Source organism: Sebastes umbrosus, chromosome 21, assembly GCF_015220745.1.
Source record: "Sebastes umbrosus isolate fSebUmb1 chromosome 21, fSebUmb1.pri, whole genome shotgun sequence".
Lineage (NCBI taxonomy): Eukaryota > Metazoa > Chordata > Actinopteri > Perciformes > Sebastidae > Sebastes > Sebastes umbrosus.
Window position 1 is genome coordinate 10,968,077 of NC_051289.1, and position 26,112 is coordinate 10,994,188.

The 26,112-nt window shown below is 38.3% G+C and overlaps 4 protein-coding genes across 6 annotated transcripts; 1 reads left to right on the plus strand and 3 right to left on the minus strand.

The window, feature by feature from the left end:
- Positions 1–2,651: 2,651 nt before the first annotated feature.
- Positions 2,652–5,718, minus strand: LOC119480664. Its single transcript, XM_037757154.1, has 7 exons — positions 5,335–5,718; positions 5,038–5,182; positions 4,835–4,948; positions 3,572–3,716; positions 3,343–3,491; positions 3,122–3,261; positions 2,652–3,011 (listed from the first exon to the last, which is right to left on the minus strand). Exons 1-7 carry the CDS (start codon positions 5,432–5,434, stop codon positions 2,860–2,862), a joined length of 945 nt encoding a protein of 314 aa, XP_037613082.1. The 5' UTR covers positions 5,435–5,718; the 3' UTR covers positions 2,652–2,859.
- Positions 5,719–7,304: 1,586 nt separating this feature from the next.
- Positions 7,305–9,059, minus strand: LOC119480511 (nanos homolog 2-like). The gene has a single exon (XM_037756828.1). The coding sequence runs from the start codon at positions 8,554–8,556 to the stop codon at positions 8,098–8,100; it is 459 nt and encodes a 152-aa protein (XP_037612756.1). The 5' UTR covers positions 8,557–9,059; the 3' UTR covers positions 7,305–8,097.
- A 1,148-nt stretch (positions 9,060–10,207) lies between these two features.
- kpna1 (karyopherin alpha 1 (importin alpha 5)) lies at positions 10,208–18,997 on the plus strand. The gene is made up of 14 exons (XM_037756824.1): positions 10,208–10,354; positions 12,200–12,333; positions 12,582–12,695; positions 12,824–12,923; positions 13,329–13,423; positions 13,656–13,787; positions 13,999–14,087; positions 14,194–14,293; positions 14,483–14,646; positions 15,001–15,079; positions 15,177–15,302; positions 15,390–15,517; positions 16,122–16,297; positions 16,938–18,997. The coding sequence occupies exons 1-14, from the start codon at positions 10,261–10,263 to the stop codon at positions 17,123–17,125; spliced, it is 1,719 nt and encodes a 572-aa protein (XP_037612752.1). The 5' UTR covers positions 10,208–10,260; the 3' UTR covers positions 17,126–18,997.
- A 240-nt stretch (positions 18,998–19,237) lies between these two features.
- fam162a (family with sequence similarity 162 member A) lies at positions 19,238–24,868 on the minus strand. 3 transcript variants are annotated; one of them, XM_037756827.1, is made up of 5 exons: positions 24,692–24,868; positions 22,097–22,198; positions 21,572–21,689; positions 20,957–21,065; positions 19,238–20,091 (listed from the first exon to the last, which is right to left on the minus strand). In XM_037756827.1, exons 1-5 carry the CDS (start codon positions 24,732–24,734, stop codon positions 19,975–19,977), a joined length of 489 nt encoding a protein of 162 aa, XP_037612755.1. In that variant the 5' UTR covers positions 24,735–24,868; the 3' UTR covers positions 19,238–19,974. The 3 variants fall into 3 exon arrangements, with proteins under 3 accessions (XP_037612755.1, XP_037612753.1, XP_037612754.1); XM_037756825.1 differs by having other exon boundaries at positions 21,572–21,695; XM_037756826.1 differs by having other exon boundaries at positions 21,572–21,692; positions 24,692–24,866.
- Between the last annotated feature and the right edge of the window lie 1,244 nt (positions 24,869–26,112).

Sequence of the window (26,112 nt, forward strand, 5' to 3'; positions counted from 1 at the left end):
TGTGGTCTATTGTGATAAATGAAAATTATTAAAAAATAGAAATGATTTTTATAGCTAAAACACTTGCACATAACCACACAGAGCACATTTCAACATGTTGAAGAAGACAAATGAAAGAATTACAATGGATATATTGGGAACATTTAAAGATGAATTCTTATAGTAGTGTTTTAAACTGGATGAGAAAATAGTGTTTTGCTCAAAGAAATGTGTCCTTGAGGAAGATATGTAATCCTTTCCAACTGATAACCTGTATTTGAACCTGACCTTTGACCTTGACAATTGTTAATAATCTGTCACCTTATGCAGAGGCAATTCAGACAGTTACACCAAGTTGTATAATTCTCATAAATCACCAATTGTCTTTTTTGAAGATTTCCACCATAACATTTTTTTTAATTATTTTAAACCAATTTTCAAGGACTGAAATCGAATGAAAATCAAGTTTCAAAACTACTTGTGTAACTTCCTCCGGCACAATAAAATGTTGGCAGCAAAATAAAAAGAGTGCCCACACATGATAAAGAATGGATAAAGTCAAACAGGACGTACCTTTCTTTGCCTCTCTCTTTGTGAGCTTAGTCAGCAATGTGAAGAACCAGAGTAACTGTGCTGAGGAGGGGGGACTTCCTATTTTATAGAAAAAGCTAGTTGTGTAAGAGCGAGGTTTACGACCATCACGTGCACCTCTTATCTTGTATACATTTCTGCCACAGTGCAGGGAATTATAAAAGACTAACAAACTGTTTCCCCTCATAGCATGCATAATTATGAAATGCTCTCATATAGGTGAGCACCGAAATGAATGACAATGTGTTTACTTAGTGCAAGCTCATTTTTAATTTAAAAATTACTAATTTGATTAACATATTTGTCATATTTGAAAAGGCATGAAAATAGGCACCCTTGAAATGGACATTTGAAACCATGCTGGGATATGAAAGTCTAAAGATGTAGTTTTGTTGTCTCGTGATGATGAGGATGTCAAGTTTAACCCTATATAGTAATCCTTGGCTGTGTCCGAAACCGCATACTATGCTAGTAGCGCGTACTGATTTGGCCAAAATGTAGCATGTAGGATGCAGTTTGCGAACAAAAGCAAAATCTCCAGTATGCCAAAAATACCCGGATGTCATACTGATTCGGAAAAAATCTCCAGTATGCATCGGACCAGTCTACCTCGCCTACTGTATCCCACAATGCAAAGCGCTGGAATGGTCAATTTCGGTCATTTTTGTAATGTAGCAGAGGTTTGCTCTTGTCCGTGCTGTTTACTTCAGCTTTCCAAAACTGGAAACCCACGAAACCCGGCCTAATGTGGCTACTCTCGTATGAATTGATCTACTATATATCTGGCAGAGCTTAAAATTAGACAAAGAGCAGTAGCAGATTTTGTTAATGCTTTTTAAAATATAGTTTTAGAGAGATCTGCCTTTTTTAGTTCCTAAGTATAAAATCCATACAACAACTTGCACAGTTTTTTTAGTCATTGACAGTCAGGAAGGAGCATAAACCCGACTATACCCTAAACGACCCCACAAATCCAGCCTGGATCAAACATGGACGACAACCAGCAGTTCACACTGTTTATATCTGTTTATATGCAGTGACATTTGCGCTTGACTTTGTGTATTCTTTATTTATTCATATGTATGTTGTTTTCAGTCCTCACAAGTCTGTGTTTTATGTCTGTTGATGTATTTGTTATTGCAAAGCACTTGCTATACTTGCTATGCCATATTTCTAAACTTATTTACTGGTATGTTGTCATTCATGTATTACCAGTGTGATCTATTTCAAGTCAGAGACATCCTCTTAACAGATAGCCATACAGTATATAGCTAAACTTATATGGCTTCAAACTCATGTTTTAGAGGAGTTTTTGTCACTTTACCTTGATATACTTTACATACTGTTTTACAACCGTTACACCTACATATCTACTACTTCTCTATACATACCACACTCCTGTCTACACTTCTGTATACATATTTTTAGTACTTCTTCTTATTACATACTACATTCCTGTTTACACCTCTGTGTACATATATTACTTCTCATCATGCATGTACATACTACATCCTGTTTACATTCAGTTTTCCCATCTGAAATACTGTCTTCAACAAAAACACCAATTTACATTTACATTACTATTTTATATTTACTTATGTTTATATTCAAGCCCTATATTTTAACTGCACTATTTTATGCCTTAGGTTATCATTTTACTTTTACCTGTGTGATTTCCCCTTTATATATACATATTTCATGAGCATTGTTGAAGGAACCTGAGACCAACGATTTGCATTGCCAATGACTGCTTTGCTGGAATTAACAAATGACAAAAAAAGAATCCTGAACCTCCAATGAAAACTAGATTATTCATGATTAAAATTAAGGGTGGGGCAAAGCACATAAAAACATCACTTGCATGTGCAGTACAATTACATAACCATAAGACAGTTAAACATGAATTTTATCATCATTCATTATCATTAATTTCCTTTCTTACTTAAGCATTCTTTACGTTGTCATTACTGCATCTCAAGTGACCTACCGGGGACGTTATTGTGTCGTTTTTGTTATCTCTTACATACCACAAATCATTCCACAAAAGCATAACATTTAGGGAAAGCAATATTTATTTTTAACAGTACACAAAATAAAAGTCAAAGTGCATGAATAAAAACAATGAACACTATTTTTCATACTTGTATGACAAATACATATGAATAATGAATTTAGGACGTTACTACAACTCAGCATCATATCATTTAATATCACATTTATTTTAAGAAGCGTTAAAAAGTCATAATTTACAACACTGCATCATGTCATAAAAATATTCATTCACCGTTCTTACTTAAATATATTTTTCTGCTTCCCAGCGATCTCCATCGGAGACATGCTCTCTGGGCTGAGATCTTGGTGAAGTGGCTTTTTGAAGTGCTTCCAGATGACCAAAAATACCCGTGCGGCACATAAGGTACAGGCTACAGCCAACAGCGCAGCTATAGTGGAAAGAAAATACCAGAAAGAAGCATTAGTGTGCATCTCAGACATGAAACATCCAGGTGATGTAATAAAGATTGATTAAGATGTTTTTATTAAAGGTCCTCACTAGTGAAGATGTTATTGCGAGTAGTATCTGCAGCATCGTTGTTTTTCGTGAACACCCCCGTCACTGCCCAGACCACAACGGGGTAAATGGTGAGAATGTACCTCACATGTTTGTCCAGGACAGAGTTTTCTAGGAAAAACCTGCAAGAAACACAACACATTAGCTCCAATCGGACGTGTTTTTATGAACTTATTAGGCCGAATTTTCTCCTTTGCACTCACCACACAAACAACACTACAGTCAGAATAGAGAGTGAGACGGTGGCAGCGTCAGTCGACGACATGTTTGCCTCATGAGTCAGCACGATGGTCAGGTTAATCAGGGATGCAATGGTTGTCCATGTTGCATATATGGCAATGCCATTCTGAACCTGTAATAGAGACAACAGAAAGGACTTAGATGCAGAGACATGTGTAGAGTTGGCACAAAAGACGTTGTCGCCGTACTAACCAAGACACGATGAAGCCACAGGTCTACTTTGTGGTACTTGTTGAGCCAGCCTCCGTAGTTATGGAGACCATGGCAGGAGAAGAATATCATGGTGTAGTTAGTCAGGGCGATTAGGATGAGGAAAGCCAGTGCAGCGGGCATCAACCTTTGATAGGGATGAAAAATAGAATAATTTATTACAGTGATCATGTCTGCATGCAGCAAAATGGTATACCAGAAAATCTATACATTTCAGTCTTGGTGTTATCCAGTCACCTACAGCAACTGTGCTATTCACATGTTCCTTGTGTGGATTTCCTACTTTTTTCCCCCATATATTATTATATATCTACACATAGCCCAAAATCACACTTCACAAATTTGCCTCTTACAATCTTTACATAATAAGACACCGTCTATCTGTAAACCCTTAGTTCAAATAAGCAAAAACTCCTAGACAGCAGAAATCAGCAGAATGACACATATCCATCTGACGTAGCTGTATGTCTGAAATAATATAGTATCCATCCAATATTCCTTCACTTTGTTACTCTACTTGTCCTCTACAGGCTATATTCATGCCTCATTGATGACCTATATTTGACCCTATGACCTTGTGGATTTCTTCCTATTTCCTCCTACGTTCAGATACATGTAGGTCAGGTTGACTTGAGACTAGAAATCCCTGTAAAACCCTTCACTATGTCAGCCAATGGTGTTTTCCTGCAGCTCAAACATGCCCTTGATCCTGAACAGGAATTAGCATTTTTCATTAAAGTTGTTTGATTTGAATTCAGAGCATTTCTATTGCCTCCACACGGCTCTCAACATGGCGTTCTGAAAACGTCAATGGCGGATGAAAGTTTCGGAGTCTGTGTGTAAACGCGATTGACACAACATGAGGTTGTATTTATTTTTAAATATGTGTTTCGGACGAAAAATACAGACTTGCTGTGCAAAGGCCTTTAACCGCTATCGGGTTAGCGCTATGCCTCCGTAACGCCGCCAACCCGATGTAACCGGATTACAACACACACAGAGAGGGAGAGCAACTTCATTCTCTGCTCAGGTAGACATTACTCCTGTATATATTTACATAGCAAGTAGTTGTTTGCTGCTTTATTAATGCTCTGGATATCATATAGAGAACCTTTAAAGAATATGCCAAAAATACACTTAAAATTAATTGTTTGCGTGTAAAAACTACCGGAAGATAGTCTCTCAAGACTATGAAATTACAGACTGATTTCAGTTGAAGTAAATGAAGAAAAGGTCCCATCTCACTTTCTGTCCCACAGGAACAGCCATGCAGTATTGAGTCCCAGATTCAAGCACCAAGTCACAAAAAATCCATGTGGCAAAATAGCCGGGCTGCTGTAGACGTAACCATACGCGTTCCTAAAGAAAGAAAATCACAGAGCGGTAAATGTTTGCGTCAGCAGACAAAGTAACCAGAAGAAAATACATTGATTAAGGCTGGTTCTTACTTCCTAAAGATGCCGGAGACGACGTAGACCAACACTAAAGCCAGGAAGATGTAAATAATGGACCAGATGGTAAAAGTCCATCCTGCTGGTGTGATCTCAGTTACAAACTCATCTGAAATATTACTGGTGGTCTCCAAAAATGGATCTTAGGGACACAAATTAAAAAAAATAGATACAAAATTATTGTTTTTTTGACACACTTGAAAGTTCAAAAGATGCATTATTTTTACAGTTTTATATTAAATAAATAAATAAATCTTTATATCACAAAATAATAAATAGAGCATTAAAACCTACATATTCCCGGCCCTGCCAGAGCCGTGAACACCATCGTGATGATGAAGAAAAGCAACGCCAGCACTATGGCAATCACAAGGCTAATGTTGTGTTTTGCCATTGTGGGAAAGTTATCTAAAAACAAGAGTATTAAACATTAAAACACACATTTTAAAGTAAACCAGCTTTGGACATACTATGTTGATAATTCATTCTTAAAATCAGTTGAATAAAGAAGCGTTTACATACCGTTTAATGTGTCTGTTCGGATGAAAGCAAACACAAAGACTGCTGTCGAGGAGAGGCTTTTACTGTGTTAAAAGAAACTGGTTGTGTAACAACGAGGTGTTTATGGCCCATCTGCACGTGTACCTGTTTGATACTTATATCATCAGACTTTCAAGGACCTTGTGACCTTTGTTTTCAAATGATGGACTAAATGTATCTCAGTGAAAAGATAAAAGCCTGACCTAAGTTGACTCTCTGCTTCACAACTGAATTATAAACATTTTATAAAAGCTGGACTTTGTCCCAGTGGTCGTGTTTGGTAACAGGTGTATTTCACCCAATCACATCCGTTTTGTGGCCCAGCAGGTGAGACCAGGTGTTCTTTTATGAAGAGCCAACGAATCATCGCAACTCAATCCTCAGGAGAAAATGTATCAAGGGTGGCATTTAGATCCACCCCCTGGCTGCTGCTTTTGTAATATTAGCCTACTTTAGTCATTACCCAACTGTATTCATCACAAGGTCATTCAAGTTTACAGCATGTTATGAAATTGTGCTACTTTATATTTTCTGTTTCATTTTTTTGAAGTACTGTACTTGAGTATTTCCATACTTTTACTCCACTACATCTCAGTGGGAACTCTGAAATCTTACTTGTAGTTAAGTAACAGATTCCCAACCTTTGTCCTTAGAGGACCCCTTTTCTATCATTGAGTAAACTGACGACCCCTGACTAAATGACATATTTTATAGATATTTCACATTATATTCAATGCATAACAATAGCAGTACAGAACAACTGACAAACTGTACAATTAACCCAAATAGTGAACGCAGTAACTGCAGAATGTTTGTGTAAAACGACCGATTTGGATGAATTTTGAGCAGATTATTTGATTTCCTGTGAATAAGGCATCAGAGATGAGTTTTAATTTGTTCCTGTTATTTTTAGGAACTTTATTATACAATTTTTGTCTGTATTGTTATTATTATTATTATTATTATTATTATTATTTAAAAAAAAAATGTAATTGACAAACATTTCTAATGCAGGACGAGGCTGTTTAGCAGAGGAGAGGGTCTGTTAATATAGCTTATGTTCAGGTCTTCACCGTGCATTTATCCTGTTTATATCTTAAATAATAATCCACACTTTGAAAATAACAATATCATTTAGTTTTCTTCACAGAAATTAATGAAATTCTGAGATATAGGCCAACTGCATATACAAAAAAGAGTTGTCTTACACCCCTAAAATCAAGAACATGAACCCTGGTGGGGGTCGTGACCTCTAGGTTGGGAACCAGTGCGGTAGAATATACCACATTGTTATTGTTAAACTAAACTATATGAAAAAGTTAAACGAGCCTATAACCTCCTCAGTCAGCTACATCATTAAAATGCATCTAAAGCATTATAATAATCCAACAATAAAAAAATCTATGATATAACTCTCTCTCAGAGGGGTCATTGTTCATAAACTCCTGTTTAGTAACAGCAATTAAACATCACCTGATAAAGCAGCAGGTGGCACCAGAGTTCGCTCTTTTATAATTATGAATTAGTGAGTTATGAAATGCTGACTGGTTGCTATTAGAAAAGTTATCTAGCTGTGAATCTACCTCAATTTACTTAAATTTACTTGTTTGTTTTGTCTATTAAAGCCATTCGCACATTTATATTTGAAAATATCTTTCTTATCCATAACTGTCAACAGAAACTGAACCAGAGTTTCTTTTACAACAAGAAGAAGAAAGCACTACTAACTTTTTACCATATTTATTCTTGATTTTAAAAAAAAGCCAGTTTTCTCATTTCCAAAAATGCCAGTTATTAACACTTTCATGGTTTAATAACATTTTTAACGTTGTAAAAAGGTTGTTGTTGACTAACTCTGTAGGCTCCCCACAGCAGAGCAGACTGTCTGCTGCAGAATGACAGCAACACAATGCAAAAAGCAGACTGTCTGCTGCAGAATGACATGCAACACAATGCAAAAAGCATACTGTCTGCTGCAGAATGACATGCAACACAATTCAAAAAGCATACTGTCTGCTGCAGAATGACATGCAACACAATTCAAAAAGCATACTGTCTGCTGCAGAATGACATGCAACACAATTCAAAAAGCATACTGTCTGCTGCAGAATGACATGCAACACAATTCAAAAAGCATACTGTCTGCTGCAGAATGACATGCAACACAATTCAAAAAGCAGACTGTCTGCTGCAGAATGACATGCAACACAATGCAAAAAGCATACTGTCTGCTGCAGAATGACATGCAACACAATGCAAAAAGCATACTGTCTGCTGCAGAATGACATGCAACACAATTCAAAAAGCATACTGTCTGCTGCAGAATGACATGCAACACAATTCAAAAAGCAGACTGTCTGCTGCAGAATGACAGTAACACAATGCATAAAAAACAACAAAACATTTCACTTTTCACAAACTACTTAGAAACCATACAACAGTCTGTGTAAACATGAACACATGGGTCAAAACACGTTTTCTTAACTGTTTTCTCCTCAGTCTTCCATGCACAGTGTCCTAGAAGCTGGAGCCTGCTGCAGGCAGCATCCTCACCGCCTCTCCCCGCTCCGCCTGAGGGCAGTAGCGGCGTGTGTGAGCTCGGTCTCCGGTGGCTGCACAGATAGGACAGGTGTAGCTCCAGAGGATTGGGCAGCACACATTCCCGTCGTCTGATTTCAGCCGGTGTGACCGGTACACCCGTGGAGACTCTCCGTTCTGCTTGCAGAAGCGACAGCAGTCTGAGGAAGTCCCGTTGCAGCTGGTGTCCGAGAGGCTGCTGGTTGAGCTGGTCTCCACGGAGCTCCTGCTGCTGCTGGTCTGCCGCCGAGAAGAGGTCTGGATGTGGCTCCAGGTGGCTGCTTCTCTCTTGGGACTCTCCTCGCGGTTGTCGCTCAGCCTCTGCAGCAGTCTGCCCAGCTCCATGTAGTCGTGCCACATGTCGAAGCTCTGCACCTTCTGTCTTTGCATTGTTGTCATTTTTTGTTGAAGAAGTTTGTGCGTGTGTTTTGTTGGAGCGTCTCATATTTGTAGACGTCTTGAAATGGCTTTAAATGGCTTTAAATGGCTTTAAAGTGCAACAATGTGTGGATCATCTATAGGCTGAGGACAGATCGAGGACAGGTGTCTGGAGACAGAAAAAAAAAAACACCTGTTGTGCAGTTTGGAGTGTTTTCTTTCATCTCAGAAAGTCTGGTCCTGAGGCTTTATTATTAAAATTATGACATGCAACACAATAAAATTAAGGAAATTAACAAGACAAATAGGTATTCTTTGAAATAAAAACGTTTTATGGACTCTTATTTTAGTAAGTAGTTAGTAAGGTAGTTTTGCAGATATAGTGCACCTGTTGTGCTGAAGTGCTGAAAGGTCAGACAGAGTTTATGCACTATTTGACTCTGATTGCCAGCAATCATCTAGTCACTTGCAACAAAAAAAGAAGTCTGATCTTATCCTTCAAACACACCTGCACACACACACACGCACGCACACACGCACACACACACACACACACACACACACACACACACAAACAAACATACGCACGCACACACACACACACACACACACACTTAACTTAAATGGTATCGTCAGATGAGAGAGATATTGTATTTAGGAACTTAAGTGTATATGTTAAAGTATGCAGAAATAAAACGTATTATTATTAATAATAATAATAATAATAAATTATGTATTTATTTATCTATTATATTTATTATACTTATTATTATGATTATTATGATTATCAATAATCATAATAATAATAGCATGTTATAATGTCATGTATGGACATTTTAATGAAAATTATTTGACTAATATTTTTCTGATGATTTTGTGTGCCGATATTACCTTTTCTTTTTTAGGCTTTGCTATTTTATCATCTCCCTGTCCTATATCCTATATATATCCCTTTACCATGAAAATGTTTGTAGTAATTGTTTTCAAGAATATGGATGATTATGATCATGTGAAAAAGGAGAAGATTATATGATTATTATTATTATTATTATTATTATTATTATTATTATAATAATAATAATATTATTATTATTTTATTGGGGGCATTATAGGTCCTGTTTTGCCTGTGTTTTTACGTTGCTATTTCATCACATCTCTATTATCTGTCTGTTATGAATGGTTGTAAATTGTTTTCAAGATTAGCCTATATGATGATGATGATAATGAAAAATATTATGATGATAATATTGATTATTATGATTCTTGTACATGTCTGTCTGGTTGTGCTGCATGTGAGCATCTCTCCTATGATGTGTGTGTTGCTGCTGTATGTGTTCATGTGAGCACCTGTCATATATTATGTGTTGTTAATTGAGCAACTGCACAGACGAGCCACTCCTCCACTTGATGACCTCTGGCGCCAGAGAGTGTGTCTGCACTTCAAACAAAGTATCATTGTTAAAGGTTCATGCACCTTTCACATGAACACCTGCTTGTTAGTGGGCTACAACTGAGGGGCCGACAGATGCATCCCTATACTCCTTGAAGTTGGTCCTTGTTAGTGATGTGTCGGTCGGTTCTTCTTGGTGAGAGGATTCAAGCGGTTCACTAAAAAGAGCCTAAATTCCCATCACTAGTCCTTTTTGAATGCTTTGAGGCTGCAGCTACGCAGAAGCGTGACGTAGGCGGGGCGGAGTGTCAATAAGTGCGGAGGAATTGTTGCGCATGCGCAGTAGCAGACCCGGCGACGGCTGTTCAGACGGTGGCCTAGCGAGTAATAATAACAATAAACAGAGGATTACAGAGCCAGATCTGACAGGTCAGTTCACAATAACACGCCTTATACATGTATTTAGGAGTCTGTGTATGATAACGCTTTGTTATCAGAAGCTACTTTAACTCGTAGTGTCGAGAAAACGTGGAAAAACATTGAGGCTGTCGCATTACATACCAGAGCTAACGTTAGCTTAGCATCTGTTAGCTTAGCCACTGTTAGCATGCTAGCTATGACATTAGCTAGCTGACACAAGTGTAGTCCTTTTTCCTCGTTCGTTTTATATAGTTTTACACTTTGCTGATGTGTGGATCGACAAGAGGAAGCAGCATGTTATTATTGGATATGTTTGGTAGCTTATTAATCACGCAGTGTCAAGACATATAAAGCTAACATAAGCTAACCAGCTAGCTAGCTAAGTATCCTTAGATGCCCTAATTTGTTGAAGTGCTTGCTGTGATGATGGTGGCAGTCCTATTTAGCTATGTAAACGATAGTTGACTAACATAAGATAGTTTTATTAGTGTTTGTTTTGGTAATCCTTTATTGAAACATGCAGAAAACTGCTGCCCTACTTACTGTTAACTAATATACTTTGGCTAAAGATGCATACATACATGCATTGTTATACAATTTGTAGATAGATAGATACAGTAGATAGCTAGATAGATAGATAGATGGATAGATATAGTAGATAGATAGATAGATAGATAGATACAGTAGATAGATAGATGGATAGATACAGTAGATAGATAGATAGATAGATAGATAGATACAGTAGATAGATAGATAGATAGATAGATAGATAGATACAGTAGATAGATAGATAGATGGATAGATATAGTTGATAGATAGATAGATAGATACAGTACATAGATAGATAGATAGTAACTTTATTGATCCTGAGGGAAATTCAAGTTTCCAGCATCACAGTGCCATAGTGCAAAACATGTTAGTAAAAAGACAGTAAAAAAGTTAGTAGTGCAAAGTACAAAAAAATATACCAGATATAAAAATACAAGGAGATGAAGAAAACTGTTAAAACTGAATATAGTGCAGGGTAACAGCTGTGATACACGACAATTGAAAAAAGTGAATAAAGTGCAGAAGAGACTGTTAAAAATGAGTATAGTGCATTATTATCTGTCCTGCAGATGATGGTGTAAAATAGGATTTTGACTAATACAAGATAGTTTTATTAGTGTTTGTTTTGGTAATCCTTTATTGACACATGCAGAAAACTGGTTCCCTAATTACTGTTAACTCTAATATACTTTGGCTAAAGATACATACATACATGCATTGTTAATATATAAAATATATCTTATACTGTATATGTTCTTAATATGCTTGTACAATGTATTTCTTATATATGTACATTCATACTTCCTGAAATGTAAATGTTCTTAATATGCCTTCAAGATGTTTATTGTCACGCCGGTTATACAGGTACAATCGTGTGAAATGCTTTTTGCTGGGAAGCTCCATTAAAATAATAAGTTATATTACAATTATAAAAGGAAATACTTTGTACAAGGCATATTAAGAACATATACAGGCATATTAAGAACATATACATTAAGAACATATACAGTATAAGATATATTTTATTATGATTATTGTACAAAGTATTTCCTTTTATAATTGTAATATAACTTATTATTTTAAGCTTCCCAGCAAAAAGCATTTCACACGATTGTACCTGTATAACCGGCGTGACAATAAACATCTGGAATCTTCAATCTTGAATTGTTATACTATTGGTGGTGTAAAATAGGATTTTGTATCTATTAGTACAATATTTAGTTCCAGATTTGGGAAGTTAAAAGATTTTCTCCAACTTTATCTTAAGTCTGTCTACATAACATATATTTCTGCATCTCTCTCTAGGCTGCACAATGAGTCAGGGTAAGGACAATGCACGACTCAAGAGCTACAAGAACAAGTCCCTCAACACAGATGAGATGAGAAGAAGGAGGGAAGAGGAAGGCCTACAGCTTCGCAAACAGAAGAAGGATGAACAGGTGAGCAAAGTGTGGAGGAAGTCATTTAGACCTCCTCAGCAGAGGAAGACTTACTGCCTCCACATATTGTGGAGGTAGAATCGTTCTCCTGGTAGATTGAACGTAAATAACCTAATTTATGTCCTTCCAGTGTTGCTAATGTCAGGGAGTAAACTTGAACCCATGTTGTGTTCCTATCAATGTAATGGTGAAGAATAAATATACTTAGAAATACTAAAATAATTGATTTAAATATTATTCTATCGTAGCTCTTTAAGAGGAGGAATGTTGCCACAGTGGAGGATGATGGCCTCCCAGAGGACGATGGGATGGCCGATAGCGGCTACCTGGAGTCCCAGGCTAACAACATGGACCCACTCACGGTAAGAAGAGAAACGAAAATAATCCTGCTGTCCATCTACATACGATAACGTCATTTACTACACGTATGATGTCGTATGACAGCATTTCGTCTGTGTGTTATCAAATAACCATCTCTTTTGCTGTACAGGGTGGGGTGATCTCAGAAGACATGACTCAAATGATCTTCTCCAGTACTCCTGAGCAGCAGCTAATAGGCACTCAGCGCTTTAGGAAGCTCCTTTCTAAAGGTAAGGGTGCCGTAGTTCCTCATGGATACTTGATTTTTTACTGATACTTCTTGTCTCTGCACTATCCCCTTTGCTGCTGTACACTGCAAATTTCCCCACTGTGGGACTAATAAAGGAATATCTTATCTTATTTTTACGAGAGCTGGATGACAATTTAATGCCATGTGCATGGGGAATAATACATTGTTTTATGTAAGCATTATATAAACAGAGTAAATCAGTTACACAGGCTAGTTTTCTTCCATAAACTAGTAAAATTCAATTTGACTATGAAAGGAACTGTTTATCATGCAATTTTGAATACTTGATTGTGTTTTAATCTATTGATGTCAAGATAATGTTATGATAAGTATTGCTATATTCATTTTTGTCATATTGTCCACCTCTACTCTATGTCTTACGCAGAACCCAACCCACCCATCGATGAAGTCATTGCCACTTCAGGGGTGGTGGAGCGCTTCGTTGAGTTCCTGAAGAGGAGAGAAAACTGCACATTGCAGGTACGTTTCCTCAGTATGTCTTAGTAATGATGCAGGTGTGCACAGAGAAGCTTGGATTACAACACACACAGAGTTAGCTTCATACTCAGGTATTACTCTACCATATCTTTACATTGCAAATAGTTGTGTGCTGCTGCTATATTAATGCTCTGAATCCTGAATAGAGAACCTTTAAATCTAACCTGAGTGATCAATATGTAATACATATTATATATTTTGACTATTGTTTCAGTTTGAGGCTGCATGGGTGTTGACCAACATTGCATCGGGCACATCCCATCAGACTCGGGTGGTAATCCAGGCAGGAGCTGTGCCCATTTTCATAGAGATGCTCAGCTCGGATTTTGAAGATGTACAGGAACAGGTAAGGAGGATTCAGACGTACCGGTGTTTTTTCTTGCCATCACTTCCCACACTTAAACTTCTCTTGTTATGTTTCTCCATCGTAACTTACTGATGTAAATAATATATATTTATTTAACCTGCCTGGTTGGATAAAACATAATCCTGTCATTGAATATTGTACATTTCAATGTTGTTTATAGACTGACGTGAATGATTTCTTTGCCCCTCAGGCAGTGTGGGCCTTGGGAAACATAGCAGGAGACAGTACAGAATGCAGAGACTTTGTCATAGACTGCAACATTCTGCCTTCCCTGGTGCAGTAAGTAGCAACTCAATGACAACGTCTTCCTCATATAACTAGTTATTACACTATAAAATACAGAGTAACTTTCCTGCATTCCCAGTAAAATATGCTCCTTTTGCAGGTTATTGGCCAAACAGAATCGTCTAACGATGATGAGGAATGCAGTGTGGGCGCTCTCAAACCTGTGCAGAGGAAAGAACCCACCTCCAGACTTCACTAAGGTAATTTGCCAAGATAAACATATCACTATGGCAACAGTACACCTCTCACATTGCTAAAGTACATCATATCTCACTTTTCAAGGTCACAAGCTGTATGAAGTCGCTTATATCCAAACTGGAAAAGTCCCGTTGAACTTAACACCCACATGTTCCCCTAACCCTCCCACCTCATCTCTTTTTTTTCCCCAGGTGTCCCCGTGTCTCAGTGTGCTGTCTTGGCTGCTGTTCGTCAATGACACAGACATCCTGGCTGATGCATGCTGGGCGCTCTCCTACCTGTCTGATGGCCCCAATGACAAAATCCAGGCTGTTATTGACTCAGGAGTCTGTCGCAGGCTGGTGGAGTTACTGATGTAAGGCTTTAAACACATACTGTATACTTTACAATTCTAAAAGATTACACAACTTGGATGTTAATTGTTGGAGAAGAGCAATGTTCTCACTCAGTCACCTCTACATTTGGGTGTGACAATCCAGATGTGGGTGTGTTGTGAATGTTCCCGGACGGTATTTGAGTCTGACTAATGCATTACCAGCTGTGACAAACTGCAAAAGTCATGAGAGGAAACACTATTTAGTATTTCCATGTGACAAAGAACCATAAACGCACCGTTAAGTTGCTGCAGCAGAAAATAAAGTTTAACATTTATACCATCCTGAGGGCAAAACAACATCTGATCATACATTATAATTGTGCTTTGTTCCAGGCACTCTGATTATAAGGTGGTATCTCCTGCACTGCGAGCTGTTGGGAACATAGTTACTGGAGATGATCTGCAGACACAGGTACACACACATCATGTTATGCTACTTTTGGGGAAGGTAATTGAATACCTTTAGATGAATATTTCTTACTTTGTGTGTGTAATTTGTGGTTGCCTAGGTGATTTTGAACTGCTCAGCGCTGCAGTCCCTACTTCACCTCCTGAGTAGCCCCAAGGAGTCCATCAAGAAGGAAGCCTGCTGGACGATCTCCAACATCACCGCAGGGAACCGAGCACAAATACAGGTGTGTGTGTGTGGCGTCCCACAGAATAACTTGGAAAGTTGACATGAGCGTTCCCTCATCTAATCAAGTCTTTTCCCCTCTTATTAGATGGTGATAGATGCGGGCCTGCTGCCTCCTCTCATCACTATCCTGCAGGTAGCAGAGTTTCGCACAAGGAAGGAGGCCGCCTGGGCCATTACCAACGCCACCTCGGGGGGCTCCGCAGAGCAAATTAGGTAAGACCACTGATGCAGTTTAACATACAGTGTACAGCCAGTGTGGACACCAGTATATCCAAAGTCTCACAGACATTGAATTGTGGCTTGTTCCTTTCAAACGGATGACATTTTAAGAGCTAGCGACCACAGATCAGAAATAATACAGTGTTAGCGTTTGGCTCTTCCAATCAGAATGAATGCACATAAGAGTATGGAATAGTCTGTTGCATCTTATATAGGGCATTATTTGATAATTTCAAAGTGGCTTTAAGGCTCTAAAGTTTGTACTTTAAAACTGAAGACAAACTGAATAGAAATAGAGAAAATCTCAAAGCTACATGCAGCCTGCTTTGCAAAATGATAGGGGAAAATGTGAACTAGACAATAGGAAATGAGCTAATGCTTTTAATTACACTAGTATTAATCTTTTAAGGCAGTAGGGAGACTTTCCTTCAGCTGCTATATCATAGTGGTGTCGAATTATCTTTTGGTGCAGTATGTGTTGTTTACTAAAATTGTGTCCATTGTTGAGCCAAAGACAGTTATTTGCTTTGTAATTGTGCTAAATGCTCAGTAATAAAAGTTTGATTCTTTATTTGTGTGTTTGTGTTGCCCCCTGCAGGCACCTTGTGGATCTCGGCTGCATAAAACCTCTGTGTGACCTGCTCACACTCATGGACTCCAAAATAGTTCAGGTGGCTCTAAATGGCCTGGAGAACATCCTGCGACTGGGAGAACTGGAGGCCAAGAGGGGAGGAGGCATCAACCCTTACTGTGCACTCATTGAAGAGGCCTATGGTGAGTGTACATGCACACACGATTGATACTGTTGCATTGATGCTGCCTACATTTAAGCAATTCTAAATTGAACCACTTGATTCAAATATTTGTCTGCTCAGGAAGGAAAAATGTCAGTTCAGTCTATAGTAAACAAACCAAAGATGCATGGTTTTACAACTTTATGACATTGTTGACCAGTTTGTTGTTTTCATTTACACTGGAAGAAGAAGAACTTATTAGAAATAACTAATCAGAAACATACTTTTAGATGGAAATCTAGCAAAAATGTATGCGATGATGGACCTTGTGTTAACTTTTCTGAAGGCTTTGAAGCCATATGAAGTCCAGCTTTTCCCTGAATTAATTGCACGTTTTATACAGCTTAAATAACAATTGTTTCCGTCATTAATTCTTTTTTTCAATAAAACTGAATAATCCTTAATTCTAGAAAAAAAATACTTATTATGGTTCCCCAGAGGCCAAGGTTACATCACTAGTCCAAAACCCAAAGATGTTCTGTTTCTAGTGATATAAAACCAGAGAAAACCAGTATATCCTCACATTTGAGATGCTGGAAACAGAAGTTAGACAGTTAAACCTGATCAATGAGCTGTTTATTAATTATTTCAATTGCTGGCTCTACCTCCCTTCTTCTCAGGTCTGGACAAGCTGGAGTTCCTGCAGGGCCACGAGAACCAGGAAATCTACCAGAAAGCCTTCGACCTGATCGAGCGCTACTTCAACACTGAAGACGAGGACCCGTCTCTGGCTCCGGCCGTCGATCTGCAGCAGCAGCAGTTCCTCTTCCAGCAGTGCGAGGCCCCGATGGAAGGCTTCCAGCTATAATGCTAAATCCTCCCACCTCCATGTGCTCCACCTTCATCCTCACCTCTGCTCATTTCTCTCACTCTCTGCCCACTGCCACGATCAAGGGTTACGACAAACCCTCGGCTCCCCTCCTCCTCATCCTCCTCCTCCTTCCCTCCTCATCGTCAGAGAGATTGATTTAATCATCATCATGATTATTAAAAATGTAAACATTTACAGGAGCACGTGTGTGTGCGCGTACGTCCAACGTGGGTCAAGTTCTGCAGTCTTGTCAGCCAGTTTGTGAAGGTTTCACTCATCATTCTGTCGTGCGCCAAGCTCACCTCCGCGCCTGAAGCCCCACCCCGGGGTCTCCTACTAGCAGATTGTCCCTGTAACACCACCCCGTCGTACTTTTTTTGGATTTCCTCCGCCCATCCCAAATGAAAAGCACTTCTTGGATTGGCGACCCCCATCTCTGATTAAGTGGGAGTTTGTAGGACTGCACTGCTTGTCTGATTGAAGCATTAATGACTCACAAGACAGACAGACATGGACGTGATTTTCACCCCCCCTCCTGTCCACGCACACACACACACACACACACATAGAGAAGAATGATCTAACCTAAACACTGGACTGACCATGAGACGTTGACCACATGTTTGACTGTGGTCTTTGGACTGAACTGCCCACACTGGGGCCACGTGGCCAGTCCCAACCCAAGGACTCAACTGACCTCTACTAACGGCACTTAAACAACTCAAAAATGGAGGTTGAATTCTCGCCTCCTCTCTCCGGCCATCGGATACCACAGATGGACAAATTAGGAACTTGACTGTGTCGCTGAGGGGTGGAGCTTGTCAGTGACAAACCAGGCTGCTTGCGTTCCCTCCTGGATCTCATATCATGCATTCCTTTATCCAGTAACGGGACTTCCCACCTGCACAGGCTTCATCCTGAAGAGTTTAGACTGCCTCTGGTGTGATGTGAATAACCCCATGGAACCATGGGAATTGTAGTCTTCCCTCGCACTGAGACAATTGGACAGACTTGGACGAGACAAAAACAGACTATTTAACCCTGGAATCTGTCCAGCAGCAGACCAGCGGGAATTTTTCTTATCTTATACCATAGTTTCATTTCATTTGCTGCACTTTAGTTCAGGACCGATGCCTGCTCTTCGAGAATATACCGTAGGCTTTACTTTAACTATTTAATTGGTTGATGACTCGGCTCTTCCCTCCTCAGGAAGCGAGGTGTAAAGAGGTGTGGTCTGAATCCTCCTCGGCCCCTTTCTGGTTTGAAAAGGATTACAATGTACGTCACTGTTTACCCTGCTCACAAAGGGACTCAAGCAGATTGTGGACTGAAACTGTTAGCACACTAATTACAATCAGTAGATGATGCTGCCTCAGCAAAACTAGAAGAACTGTATTGTGACAAAGTAAATCAGACTCTTGGAAAATTGTCCATTTAGCTGTGAGCAGCCTAAATGTCTTTCCAACACATGTTCAGGTAGTACTTCACAATTTGATCATGCCAATCATCGAAACATGTATCAGCTATCGGGTCTGAAGTTGGTCCATTTTATAAAAAACAATGTTTTTTAGTTGGGGTTAGCATCTGCCATGTTGCTGACGGTGCCATAATCTTTATTCTCCAGGAATCCTTCCAGATAATTTCAACAAAAATCCAGATTAAAAACTTGAAAATTACTGGTGATCACCTTAGTTAGCAAAATTGAATGTTTGTTTACCAAGTCCTCTTAACATTGCTTACTTTTATCAAAAATCTCTGCAAGAGATGACCAGCTCTACATGTTAATTACTGTTTGTTGTATTGAGTTTGTGCAACTGTCCCCTGTTATGCCATTTGCATAAAAGCTGTTTCATGAACCACAGTGTAAGTGAATCAGTTTCATTGTAGTTTGTGTACAGGGGGAATCTTTTTTGGGAAGCATTTTCTTTGATCAAATCGCTGCCATACGGCTAAAGAAATATAGTTCCTCTGTGCATTCATTATTAATTAATCTGCAGAGTATTTTCTCAATTAATTGTCTAGTCTATAAATAATGAAAAATAACTGATTTAGACCTTTTGGGTTTAGAGTTGCACTGGAAAACCAGATCAGGTCATTAAATCAGAGGAATTGTCAAGGAGCAATACTTTATTGATTTGATGTTTTTTTGGTGTTCACTATATACAAACAGATGTCACATCAGTCATGAACAAACCTGCTTAATCACACAAGTATCAGGACAAAACAGACCATTGTGCAGATGGATCTTGCCTGATCCATTTTCCTTTAAGAAAACTGAAGACCATTTGAAACCCTTCAGGGCTGAACTGTCTTCACAAGGCGGACTGTTGCCTCTGAGGCAAATATAAAAAACAGAAATACCTAAGGTATTTATGTTGGAGAGCTTTAGAGGTGTGTTGAAAGGTTACTAGAAGCATTTATTGGATAGAAAACTTCATTGGTGCATCAACTAATTTCTTGTCTGAAAATCATTATTTTGCTGTGTAGTAAATGTCAAGGATTAGTTATAAACTCCTAAAACCTGGATCACAGTACTAGATTATGTCTACTGTGCTGACACCACAGTAGTTGTTAGTTTCCTCAAAAACAGGTGCCAGTTTATAACCTCTGTATTCACTGACAAGATAAAACCTTACATTGGCTTTCAAAAATTACTAACTGATCCATCGATGTGTGTTAAAGTCAATCTCCAAGTTGCAAAACTATAAAGTACCGACTGCTCTGTTGGTCGCTCTCTAGGATGGAAGTGGAGAACTCTGAAGTTGTGACACATACAGCAAGAAGGGGGACACTATTGGCCCAGTACTGGGGGGGAAACTGGTTGTGCCGGGACTAATTGTCTTCCATCACTGAGCCTTCGCAGACAGAGCAACAGCTGCTTCCTTCTCCCGCTGTAGTTCCTCCCTCCATCTGGCTTTCTTCTCCATGTTTTGACCCGTCAGGGACTCGTGCCTGCCTGCAGCCTGCGACAACATGAGAAATTATGGATAAGATCTTAAACAAATGTCTGATGTTCCACATGATATTTGCCCTGAAATACGTAGGAAACAATGCTAACGTTTAAATTTTTTTTTGTGTAGAACAAGATGGTTAAAGGGTAACTTTGGTATGTTTCAACCTGGATCCTATTTTCACATGTTTTTGTTTCTAACTGAAAACTATTTCTGAAATTGGTCCAGTATTGAGAGAGAACGCTGCAGACGGCAGCTTCACACAGGCTGTAGTGTGGTGCTAATGGGGCAAGCTGGCACTGTCATTTACATCCACTAAAAGTGCTTGAAAAGGCTCTGATTGTTATTATAAATGTCTGACATTATGGAAAGAGTCTCGCTCAAGGAGAAGTCTCTTTCTGAAATCTTTCGTGTTGCTGGAAGACGACAGTGGAATAGTGGAATACATCCAGAGTTTCCTTGAGCGGGACACAATAACAAACCGACCGGATCAAGCGAAAGGTAGGAAAACATTTTATTTCTCTGTAGGGTCCATGGCATAATGTTGTCGACACTTATAATAACAATCTGAGCCTGTCAGTGGCAAAAACAAGCACTTTCAGTAGACGTAATGTTACAGTAACGCTACTCACTTGCCCTCGCAGCTGCCAGTTACAGCATCCTCCCTCAATACTGGACCAGTTTCAGAAATTGTTAGTTATTAGTCACTTTAAACACAAAAAATGGGAAAAGAGGGTCCAGGTTGAAAAATACAGAGGTTACCCTTTAATGCAGAGACAAAAACTGCTCTTTCACATTGTTGTAAACCATTCAACTAAGATTTCCCCCCTGAAAAACAATGCATGCAAACACAATGCGGTCATCTGTTGTCACTCACCCGTTTGCCCATGAACACCGTTATCAGACAGGCCACTATTGTGGTTGCCATCATCACGTAGCAGGCTTTCACTCTGACTTTGTTTCTGGCAGCATCAATCATCTCAAACCTGTGGCACAGGCAGGTGCACAAACAAACGTCAGTGTAGCCGGATGTTTGAATATTTAAAACAATATTCTAATCAAAAAACAATGTAAAAGTGACGTGCATGTTCCTTCATACAATGGCAACAGTCACCACCAGCTATTCATGCTTCTCCCAGTCTTGTGTGTCAACATTAATTACGGCATAATTGTAAAAAAATTTGGTTCCTTGTGAGTACAGGAGGTGGGAGGTCTGCAGTTTGTATACATGACAATCAGGTCTTTTATCACTGCTGCAGATCAGATATGATCTCCACCCTGATTTCAGGAACAACAGTAATTACCTCGAGCCAAAAGCAGACGCCTTGTTTGAACTGCAGCTATCTTGCAACATCGGCTACCCCCAGCAGCACCGCCGCTCATCCAGTTAGCTAGCTCTGTTATTGTGATGTATCTTAACTAAATCACACAAAGAGCCAATCGGACGCGAGCGTGCTGGGAGGTCTGGTATAAACAGGAAGAGGCTACTTACGACACAAGTTCTGGTATCTGGTCGGCTGTCTTAAAGCGTCCCGACCAGACCAGGCACTTCTTGTCCAGATCTGAGGGTCTGTAGCCTGGGAGTCTGAACCCGGCACGAGGCGCTGCTGCTGCTGCTGTATGAAAGAAAGAAAGCACACGTTAGAAAAAACAAACAGAGAGAGTTTAAGTCCACAAACCAACAGCTTGAAGAAAAAAAGTTCAGTTTCACAAGCCTCAGTTGTTAGCTTCATCACCCTAGATTGTAACCCTGCTTCCTGTGTCCAGCGTCACTCTGGGTCTTAAGAAAACTTTCACACACTTTCAACAGCAACAAGTGACCTGTGATGTACAAAATCCTCTGGCAATCATCTCTCTGTCTTAAATTGTTACAGCTCATCCCAAATGAAAAGCACTTCTGTGTGTTCCTTCTCTGACACTCACTGCTTGTCTGATTGAAGCATTAATGACTCACACGACAGACAAACATGGACGGGATTTTTATATGATTCTATTCTTATATGATCCAAAACTCTACCTGGTGCTGGGGCTGCAGGTGGAGGCTCTGCTTTGACCTCCTGTGGTTTATTGCACATCCCTCTGTGGCTCCATGTTTCAGTGACCTGTCTGCACCTCTGACCTGATGAGATATTTAAAAAAAAAAGAAACATGAGTGAATTGGAGGAAAGAATAGGCTAAACATATTATTATAGGTTAAGCTGCTGAGTATTTTCTAAAATAATCATTTGATTTATAAAACGTTAGAAAATTGAGAAGAATGCCCTGAAGTTGTTTGTTTTGTTCAAGAAACAGTCCATATATTGTTATCATATAAGACAAATACGCAGAAATAAGCAGCAAATGATCACAACTGAACTGGCTGGAGCTGTGAATATTTATTATTTTTGTTTCTAAAATTACTTTAAAATCAACAAACAATTGCTGGTTAATTTTCTGTTCTAATCATTTTAGCTCTAATTATAACAAATAACAAATAACAAAAAAAGGCTTTCTTAACTCCGTAAGGCAACAGCTTGGTGCACCTTTTCCCACACCTTATATTGTCCTCTTTTGGCTTATGTGTATTAACTTATTGTTTTGATACCACTGGTTACAGGTTTTAGTTTTCTCATTATTTGTTCTTTATGTTTTGTTCTTTTATTGTTGCTTTTATTTTGTCTGTATTTCATTGTATCTGTGCAAGCACTTTGAAACTATGTTTAGAAAAGTGCTATACAAATAAAGATTATTATTATTATTATTATTATATTATTATATTAAGTATTCTGAGACACTGGAAGAGCAATTCTCAGCCAATGATTCTGCCTCAGTCTGGAAAGGGCTGAGACAGATCACAAACTATAAGCCCAAACCGTCCCACTCCACGAATGACCTCCGACTGGCAAATGAGCTGAATGAGTTTTACTGCAGATTCGACAGACGAAGTGACAGTCCTGACTGCATCTCCTCTCCCCCCCCGCCATCAGCCATCAGCAGCCAACACCAGCACCCCCCCCAGCTTTCTCCACAAGCACCCAGCCTGTGCACACCCCTCCCCCCCTTCACACCTCTGTCCATCCAGGAGGGGGAAGCCAACAGGCTCTTCAAAGGACAAAACCCCCGCAAAGCAGCCGGCCCAGACTCTGTCTCACCTGCAACCCTCAAACACTGTGCAAACCAGTTGTCTGATTCTGATTCTGATTATAACAATAACTCATGCAAAAGATATCACAACTAATTTTTGCATTAAATCACCAACAAGATACCTCATAACATATGAATCATAAGGACACACTTTCATAATAAGACGTGGAGGTGTGTCAGGATAGGTTAAGCTGATGAGTACTTTCTCAAATAATCATTTGATCTATAAAATGTCAGAAAATTGAGAAGAATGATCATCTCAATTTCCTAAAGTGACTTCCTGAAGTTGCTTGTTTTGTCCAACAGAGAGTCCAAAAACCAATGAGATTCAATTTACTACCACATAAAACAAATAAGCAGCAAATGAACACAACTGAACTGGCTGGAGCTGTGAATATTTATCATTTTTGCATGACTTATTGTTATGATTAGAGCTGAAATGATTAGAACAGAAAATTAATCAGCAACTGTTTGTTGATTTTAAAGTAATTTCAGAAACAAATGATAAATATTCACAGCTCCAGCTAGGGTTTGTTATCCTGACACACCTTTGTGTGTCCTTATGATTCATATGTTATGAGGTATTTTGTTAGTACTTTAATGCAAAATTAGTTGTCGTGATATTTTTGCATTAATTATTTGTTATGATTAGAGCTGAAATGATTAGAACAGAAAATTAATCAGCAACTGTTTGTTGATTTTAAAGTCATTTTAGAAACTAAAAGTATCACAACAAACTAATTTTGCATTAAAGTACTAACAAAAATGATAAATATTCACAGCTCCAGCCAGTTCAGTTGTGCTTATTTGCTGCTTATTTGTCTCATGTTGTAGTAAACTGAATCTCATTGGGTCTTGGACTGTTTCTTGGACAAAACAAACAACTTCAGGAAGTCACTTTAGGAAATTGAGATGATCATTCTTCTCAATTTTCTGACATTTTATAGATCAAATGATTATTTGAGAAAATACTCAGCAGCTTCAAGCTTGGCCTGTGCCCAGCCTTTTTAGTGAGCAATTCTTTAGTTGATTTTAAAGTAATTTTAGAAACTAAAATATCACAACAAACTAACTTTTTGCATTAAAGCATTAATAAGATACCTCATAACATGTGAATCATAAGGACACACTTTCATAATAAGACTGGAGGTGTGTCAAGATGACAAACCCTAGATATATCATATAATAATAAAACTAAAGTTTACTAGCTCAAAGTATTTTAGTGAGGCTTTTTCTTTTATGGGAGGATTAAACCTGAACAGGAACTAAACATGTCACAACACAGGTCACCTTTCATAGCCAAATCACTGGAATTAAGCTGAGACATTCAAAGAACACGTGGTGAAACATATCATATCTATTTAACTAGCTAGCTACACAAAGGCAGCTGCTAAATGTAAGATTAGCTTTAGTTAAGTTACAAATACCAAGTGGGAGTGGCTGGTTATGTATAAAAAACAACACAGATATTACAGTTAAAGATACGAACCTGTGAAGTTTCTGATGGAAAGGCGAGATCTGAGGATATTCATGTTGTTTTATGTTGGATATAAGAAGAACAACGTGTCTCTGAAGCCATTAAAGTGCGTCGTAACAACCTGAACCCAGTCAGCTTCTCTTCAGCTGCTGAAAGTCAACTCAGCATCAACAGCCCAACAAAGACCCCGTCACATAGGAGCCTCTGCTGTCTGCCTGATCAAAAACACAATACAGGTCTTTCAAGTCTGTTTCCCCTCTCAGTGGCTCCCTGTGGAACTGTTTCTTTTGTTTACATTTTCACATTTATTTGTCATTGTTGTAGGTTTATGGTATGAGCATTAGGCTTACACATATTGGGGGGAAAAAAAATAATCTGAGATTTTGAGAATAAAGTCGTAATATTACGAGAATAAAGTCAGAAGTTTACAAGAAAAAAAGTCGTGTATTATGAGAATAAAGGCATAATATTATAAAGTAGTAATTTTACGTGTTATTTTCTTTTTTTCTACTAAACTTCTGACTTTATTCTCGTAATAGTATGACTTTATTCTCATAATATTCCGACTTTTTTCTCGTAAAGTTATGACTTTATTCTCGTAATATTCCGACTTTTTTCTCGTAAAGTTATGGCTTTATTCTCATAATATTCCGACTTTTTTCTCGTAAAGTTATGACTTTATTCTCGTAATATTCCGACTTTTTTCTCGTAAAGTTATGACTTTATTCTTGTAATATTCCAACTTTTTTCTCGTAAAGTTATGACTTTATTCTCATAATATTTCGACTTTTTTTCTCGTAAAGTTATGGCTTTATTCTTGTAATATTCCGACTTTTTTCTCGTAAAGTTATGACTTTATTCTCGTAATATTTTGACTTTTTTTCTCGTAAAGTTATGGCTTTATTCTTGCAATATTCCAACTTTTTTTATAGTTATGACTTTATTCTCGTAATATTACGACTTTTTTTCTCGTAAAGTTATGACTTTATTCTTGTAATATTTCGACTTTTTTTCTCGTAAAGTTATGACTTTATTCTCGTAATATTTCGACTTTTTTTCTCGTAAAGTTATGACTTTATTCTTGTAATATTCCGACTTTTTTCTCGTAAAGTTATGACTTTATTCTCGTAATATTATGACTTTTTTTCTCGTAAAGTTATGACTTTATTCTTGTAATATTCCGACTTTTTTCTCGTAAAGTTATGACTTTATTCTTGTAATATTATGACTTTTTTCTCGTAAAGTTATGACTTTATTCTCGTAATATTACATATTTTTTATCGTAATGTTATGACTATATACTCGTAATATTTCGACTTTTTTTCTCGTAAAGTTATGGCTTTATTCTCGTAATATTACATATTTTTTATCGTAATGTTATGACTATATACTCGTAATATTACGACTTTTTTTCCCATAAAGTTATGACTTTA